The 7,791-nt window shown below is 31.4% G+C and overlaps 1 protein-coding gene across 1 annotated transcript in view; it reads right to left on the bottom strand.

The window, feature by feature from the left end:
• LOC106474075 (mitochondrial import inner membrane translocase subunit TIM14-like) overlaps positions 1 to 6,648 on the bottom strand; it is a 15,344-nt gene extending 8,696 nt beyond the window's left edge. Inside the window, exons 1-2 of the mRNA XM_013934762.2 lie at positions 6,493 to 6,648; positions 3,467 to 3,518 (exon numbers count right to left, since the gene is read on the bottom strand). Of these exons, the coding sequence (XP_013790216.1) occupies positions 3,467 to 3,518; positions 6,493 to 6,495 (55 nt within the window). The 5' untranslated portion in view covers positions 6,496 to 6,648. The remainder of the gene's footprint in view (positions 1 to 3,466; positions 3,519 to 6,492) is intronic.
• Between the last annotated feature and the right edge of the window lie 1,143 nt (positions 6,649 to 7,791).

The raw sequence follows: 7,791 nt of genomic DNA, 5'->3' as shown, positions 1-7,791 counted from the left end.
TATATTGTCAGCATGTCATAAGCTAATCATATTTTGCCAAAAGCTCATATAATCTAATTTTATGATACCACTCCCAGAAATCTCAAACTACCTACATAAGTTGAAATTTGTTTATTCATGCAAAGATATATGAGGGCTATCTGCACTAGCCATCCATTATTATAAAATGAAAGACTAAGGGAAGGCAGCTAGTCAACACCATCAACTCTTAAGCTACTCTTTTCAAACTGAATATTGGGATTTGACTCTCATTCTTTTTGCCCAAGACACAAAATCATAGAATAATGTACCTGCACTTCTTAAAAATCTAACTGCCCCTTATCACCCCACAGAACACACACATAAAAAAAGTAGAATACACCTTTTAGAGTTTTGTTTTTATTTAACAGTGAACACAATCACACAATGGCATTAGCAGCTCAATTCTGTCAGATATGGCAATACTACGTTCCACACCTAAGCTAGTGTTTCTCATGACCTCTTGGTTTCCAGGGGTGTCACAAGCTATCTGCACTGAGTATAAATTTTCTGAGTCCTCAAGATGTATGAGAGGTGCACATATCACCTTTGTTATGAACTTTGACAAACTGTTTTTTCATCCTTCTAGAGTCAATGTCATGTAACAATTGAAAAGCTTTTTGTAATTTTATGTTATATCGTATTCCTAGAGCTGGCAGTCAACTTTACTGGGTTCCTACTGCAGACAAAAGAAACATAATATTGTTACATTAATTTCAATATTTTTATTACTGTGCATGTGACTGAGAGTTTGTAAATCACAAAGATATGCATATTTGTGTATATAGTATTGGTTTGAGGTTCAGAGGCACACACTTTTAAATATTTGTGTGTATATGCTAGACATCCAGAATTAATAATTTTCCTAAACTCATGTGGCTCCCAAGAAATATAGCCCACGTTTTACTAGCAATAGAACAAATGATGTGAAAAAAAAAACTTGTCCAACAAGCAAAGTATTACAGTAAAACTTGATTTTCCTTGTATGGGATGGCAAGATTGTTTCAGAGGACTGATTAAGATCCCTGAAACTGTTTTCTATTGAATAAAGAAGAGTTATGGATGATATGATAGAACTGTTTACAATTATTAAGAGGATCAACACATTGATACATCATCATTTTTCACACTTCATGGTTGTAACTGTAGGACAAGGGGTCACAAATATAAATTTCGGCAGGGTAAGTCATCTTCAGCTTACACTGATTTACTTTTTTAACAAGATAATTGGCCTTTGAAATGGGTTGCCTTCAGGTGTAGTGGATGCAATAAATTTAAGAGAAGGCTTAATAAACATTTAAGTGAACAAGACTGAATTGGAATTTGTTTTCTTGAAGTGGATGAGATCTTGATGGACCAACAGACTCTTTGTTGTCCTTAAATTTTTTTATCTTGTTGTCTCAGTCATCAGGCTATATGGATTCCAGTCTGATCTAAAGCTTTTTTTGATCAATACATTAATAATCTTTAAGATTTGAAATGTGAAACGAAAATAACATATTCATGTGCCACTATGGTAATTGATTCTTTAATTCCTCTCTTTTTTAGTATTGCATTCCTTGTCAGCTACTTTCACCTTATTCATGCCAGTCTATACAACATAATCTCTCTATGTTTTTCTTTCTTTCTGATTCTGACATGGTGTTGATTTTCTCCGATATACTTTTTCTACATCCCATGTCACTCTGTACACTATATAGGTTGTGCCTTTACTTTCATCACACCATGCAAGTTTGGAGGGTTCTTAAAATAGTTTGGCTGTTCAAGGTTTTTCATAATCCTTCTTATTTTTTCAAACTTGGTTCTGGGATGTTTTTTTTTTAAAGATGAAATTGTGAAGATAGCTTTCTAAATTACATAGACATTTAATTTTATTCAAAATTCATCAAAGTGTATGAAACTAAAGGCATCAAATTATCTAAGTTTTGGAACCATCACAAATTTCTCTTAAAATATGAGAACCACAAAGTTATACCAAAATGTATCCATTTCAAAATTAAAATCAATACAAGAAATGCAAAAGTATAGTCCAACAAACAAAAGAAATCATTCTTAATGAGAGATTATTGTTATGTACAAGATCTGTTCAGATGCTGGTGAATTTTGTAACATTGACCAGATGATACTTTTCCCAACAGAATAAGATTTTAATAGTTCTTCTGAATGACAGTGATGTTAATTCAAATTAGAGATGCCAACATTCACGGCTGAATATAACATGTCTCCACCATGCAATCCCAACACGACCAACTTTGACACCAAAAAAATCAAAAACTGTTTATATCACTGCTTGGGACCTGGAAGAAGGTATCTTTGTACCAAATCCCACATAAGTTGATTCACATACACATAAATAGTTCACAAAAACTCCAAACTGTGCTTTCCTTGCTGTAAAAATTGAACAAAAGACAAAAATTCCTAAAGTATCTATATCTCTGTTTGAGACCTGACAAAAGTATCTTTATACCAAATCCCATGTAAATTGGCCAAAATGCAGTGAAGAATTGCCAAAAAACCCTAAAATTATGCTTTTTGTGGCATCTTGAATTCCCTATAATTAATATAACAAATTGCAGCATTAAGCCTCCCATATGTGGCATTACTTACATGACAGACAAAACACTACTGCTGTGGTTCCCAGAATAATAACACATAAAAACTGAGATGAGTTAATTATTAGTTAATAAAAACAATTTGTTGGGTAGATAGAATCTTTCAAAAATACGGGGTCTGTGGAGAAAAAAATAATAATAAAAGTGGTCCTTGGTGGTGAAAAGGTTGGGAACCACTGTACTACTGTATAGTGGTGCGAGTGATTAAAACAGGTGACCCCCTCCAGGCAGCCTTCGGTTTCCTTTCAGGAAAATGATTCTTTGCTTTCACTTATAAATTCTTAGAACTAGAAATTAAATACAAATAAAGAAACTAAGTGAACTAATATATAGAGAAAAATATATAGAGAATCCTAATGTGATTCCATTACTATTATTTACATAGTTTTTTAACTTATAGAAAAATTAATGCAAAGGTTTGTCTGAATTTTGCCATAATTAATCATTCCTAAATATTAGTTTCTAGTAATTATTTAAATATTTGCACTCTAGAGAAAATATTAATATTATTCCTTGGAAACCTGTGCTTTTCAAATGTTCTACTTTCAACAGAATTTGTTTTTCATTTATGATAATTCATTGTTAAAGCTAAAAACTTGTGAAATAAAAAAATCAGAAAACTTCACTGAAATGAATATTTACTTAATAATACATTAAATCCTATCTTACCATAAAATTTTTTTCAATTTAACAAATTTCTCTATATGTACAGATATTTTAACAAGTACAAAAGTTTTAGCATGATAGAAAAAGAACAAACATGAATCTCAAATAGAAACTTTAAAAGAAATCACACCTTTTAATACTCTACTTGTAAAGTTAGATAGACAGCTTACCAGCAAATCCCAAAGCAGCTAAAGCAAGACCAGCGAGAATTACTCCTGATGACTGAAAAAAAGAAGTTAAAACTGGATAAATAGTGCAAGTATTATACTATAAAATTGTAGGTGGATAGACTCATAAAATATAATAAAGATGCTTTTCAAGTAATACTTAACAACCACAATACTGTTCACAATATTTGTGGGATTATATTAAGCCAATCTATATCGAGTTTCACTGGCTAATATGTATGTATTGAACATTGTTCTGTTGTACATACATGTTGTAATGATAGTTTATACGTACATTTCTGTGCTTTTTATTTAATGAACTAACTATTCTATTAATCTTCACTCACTTTTGTAAATCCTCATGAGGGTAATTTTTGGTTATCTTGGTATTTCTTGTACGTGATGCTATTCTCATTGTTTGGATTAGCCAGTGATTGTTGTGATGATAAAGAGACATGATCAATTTATGGACATTGTACATATTATTAAGCTATTTTGTTAAAGTAATTCTTGTGTTTATATTTTCTGTTACTGTAACAAAAGCTGAAGTCTCAGAATTGCTATTTTCACAGTTGTTAAAATATATTTATAGTTTAGTAATAGTAATTTTAAAATGTGAAGTTATAAATATAATTACACATGTAAAATAGGTTAAAGATTTGATTGTGTTCCAGTCATCATTACTTTTTTTCAAGTAAAATGGCCTGGAGTATCAAGCTGGAAATCCAAATATATTTCTACACTGAGTCTTATTATGGCATAGTGATATTATTTATCTAGTGGTATGTAAAGGCAGTCCAAAGAAACAGTGACAAAAATATGGGCCACATTCTGATTTGTGACTGAACAGTTATGCAGAGATTGTTAACAACTTGCTTCTGAACATGATGTAAAGCCTAATTAATATTTATAATAATTTTTTTTTACAATTCAAAAAAATTGTTTATCCTATTTAGTGTCACAGATATAGTTGCCTGTACATTGGATAAACCAAAACTATAATACAAGAACTTTTCAACAACTACGAGTCTTCTTTCAACACAGAAAAAAAAATCTCTCAGTCAATGCAGACTTCTGTTTGCCTGAACATTCCACTGATGACCTTATTCAAACAAACAAAAAAAGAACGGAAATGGAGATCAACTCAATAGTGTGACTAAAGAAAATAATCTTGGCATAGTGGTAGATAAGTCTCTCAAGATACTGAAGCTGTGCCTTATTGTTAATAATAAAGCTAATACAATTTTTGGATGTGTGTGCCTCTCTTTCAATGTTGGCAGGTCACTAAACAGTGGGCAGGTGCCTGAGGATTAAAAGATCTGCTTATGTTACTCCTAATTTTAAAAAGAACAGTAATATTTGCCCTGGAAATTACATGCCAGTTAGTCTTACTTCTAATTTGTCATTTCTTTTCACGGACATTACTTATATGGACGATAGAAAGGGTGTGGATTTGGTGTAGTTAGATATCTCAAAAAGCTTTTGATAAGATGCTATACTAAAGATTAACTAAAAATGTCACATTGATAGGGGCAGGGGAAAAACTAGTTGACTGAACTGTAGAATAGTTGGATAAAAGAAAGCAAATGGTTATTATTAATAGTCAAGGCAAATTGGACTCTTGTTGCTAGTGGGGTACCTCAGGGGTCAGTAAGTAGGCTTTTTTTTATATTAACAATATTGACAGGAGCATAATTATCAAGTTAATAAAGTCTGTTGATGCCATTAAACTCTTGGTAATTTCTACTTGTATTGAAGACGTTCAGGTATTACAAAATAAATGAATTTCTGAAAAATAAAGGTTGGATGTATATGAACAGGTTTAAATAACCAAATAATCCCTTACTGTCCAAATATTAAGGATTACAGACAAATATATAATATGGATGATTGTTTTGTGTACAATAAACGTATATGTATTATGGTCAAAGGGATGTGATTTACCATACCTTACTTAAGCTTCATAGAAATTTGCACTGCAATTTGAGTCTTGAGCTTCACAAGCTCCTACCTAACCCTATAATTGATGCAGAGGCCTGCATCTTTGCCCTATTATTAAACATTTGTTATTTCCCTATAGTGCTAACTTATTTGAAGGGTTAGGTTATGTTTTAAAGCTTAAAATTGGGTATATTCATTGCCATCGTTTGTAGACTTTTAAACAACAGATGCACAACTTCTGTGCATATGGTCTTTCAGACACAAAACAAGTTTATGTTTTTACTTGGACTTGGCACCACCATACTATGTGGTGTGAAATGTGAATACTTACAAAGACAAAAGTAATCAAAGCAGCCTAATATATATACACACTCATAATACATATCAGATGCCTTTCTTGTATATAGCCTTTGAACTGTAGGTACACAATCATATATAGCCATTACTCACATTGCAAACTATTACTATTATACCAGCATTTATATTAATTAATTTTCAAAGTAAAATTAGCTAAATACTTACTTTCTAGCCTAAAATAAACAGTCTAGTCCTTTACGTAAGTATGAAATTTAAATTTAGAATAAATATATTTTGTTAATTGAAGTGTAATTAAGTAGGCACTTATGGTTTAGATGTATACCAATTTATAGTTGTATTTCTTTGACAGGTTGCTTCAAACACTAACTCTTTTAATAAAATATTTTTTCAAACTTAGATGGAACTGACTATTCGGAGTATTGCTCTGGTACCGTGTGTGGTAGTTGATTCCAAATATCGACAACTTTACAGTTTGAGAAAAATAATACTGTAATTTTTTAACAGTGGAATGGTGAAGTCAGCGCTTTAGGGATTCGATACATAATACTACTATTACTAGCATCGTTAACGGTATGGAACGACGTAGGGCTACGCACAACCCCACAGTTCAAGTTGTATTGTATGTACTATGATAGCTCTTACCTATACGCATAGTTAGGCTTAGCAACTATCATTAAGTATTAATCGTAATAAAACTACATCGTCTTAGATAAGTTAAATAACATTAACAATAACACCATTACCAAAATATCTAACCATTATTCACATACCATTTCAGTCTGATTAAGTTTTTACAAGCTGTACAATAATAATAATTAAAAAGGTCATTCATACAGAGGCAAAAGTAAACTCTATAAAATACAAAAGTCACGAGCGTGCAAACATCTCAAACCATGTGGAGTTTCATACAAACAAAAAATTAATATAGAGAGCGTTAAGATAAGTAACAATAATCAAATACAGTTGTTATGGCTGCCACACTATGCACGTTTTTTTCTCTTTACATTTACAATAATTACTAGTGTTTAGTTGAAAAGAAACTTTTAAATATGACTGAAGCAAAAATAAATTCAAATCATTTTCAGATTTCTAATGTAAACCAGTGGCATCTCTTTATATTGAAAATAAACAATAATAACACTAAATGATTTCAGTAAACTATTAACGGCCCTTTCGGTGCTATGATAAAATATCAATTTTATAAAAGTAGATGACGCACAAAATGATTATTTCAAATAAATAAATAATTCTTTCATCAATGCTACAGGTCTTTCTTTGATTATGTGGCCCCTTCCACCATGGCCCAGCAGAAAGTGTACAGATTTACGACGCTAGAAGTCGGATTTTGATACCCGTGGTGAGTAGAGCAAAGATGGATCACTCTGTAGCGGCCTGGTAGTTAGGACATTCGACTTGCAATCTGAGGGTTGCAGGTTCGAATCTACGTCGCCGAAAATGCTCGCCCTTTTAACCTTGGGACATTATAATGTGACGGTCAATCCCACTATTCGTTAATAAAAAAGTAGACCAAGAGTTGGCGGGCGGTGGGTGGTGTTGACTAGCTGCCTTTCCTATAGTCTATCACTTCTAAATTAGAGACAGCTAGAGCAGATAGCCTTCGTGTAGCTTTGCGAGAAATTCCAAACAAACCAACGACAACCAAATCAAACTTTGATTATATGTGAAGTGGATATACAAATACATAAATAACTAAAACAAATATTTCAAGTAAATGAGTTTTGTGTGTGTAGTTTTACATATTGCAGTATTAGTTAAGAATATTACTTTAGATTACAAAATAAAAGCCACACCCTAAATTAAGTCTATACAGGAAATATAGTTGCATTATAAATGGTCATTTAAATTTATTCTTTATAATGTAATCTAACATATGTTTAGAAACATTTTAGTATTATAAAGTCATTTTTGAATTCATTTTCTATGTATATTTACTATTATGAAAAATGCATTTTGTAATACATTGATATATATAAGGAAATGTATCTCAAAATATTAACTGATACGCAGAAACGAATTTAGAAATTGTATATGTACAGATAAATTAACTT

The sequence above is a fragment of the Limulus polyphemus genome, unplaced genomic scaffold (assembly GCF_000517525.1).
Source record: "Limulus polyphemus unplaced genomic scaffold, Limulus_polyphemus-2.1.2 Scaffold6797, whole genome shotgun sequence".
Lineage (NCBI taxonomy): Eukaryota > Metazoa > Arthropoda > Merostomata > Xiphosura > Limulidae > Limulus > Limulus polyphemus.
The sequence above is the reverse complement of the archived record's forward strand: the minus strand, read 5'-3'. Positions and strand labels throughout refer to the sequence as shown.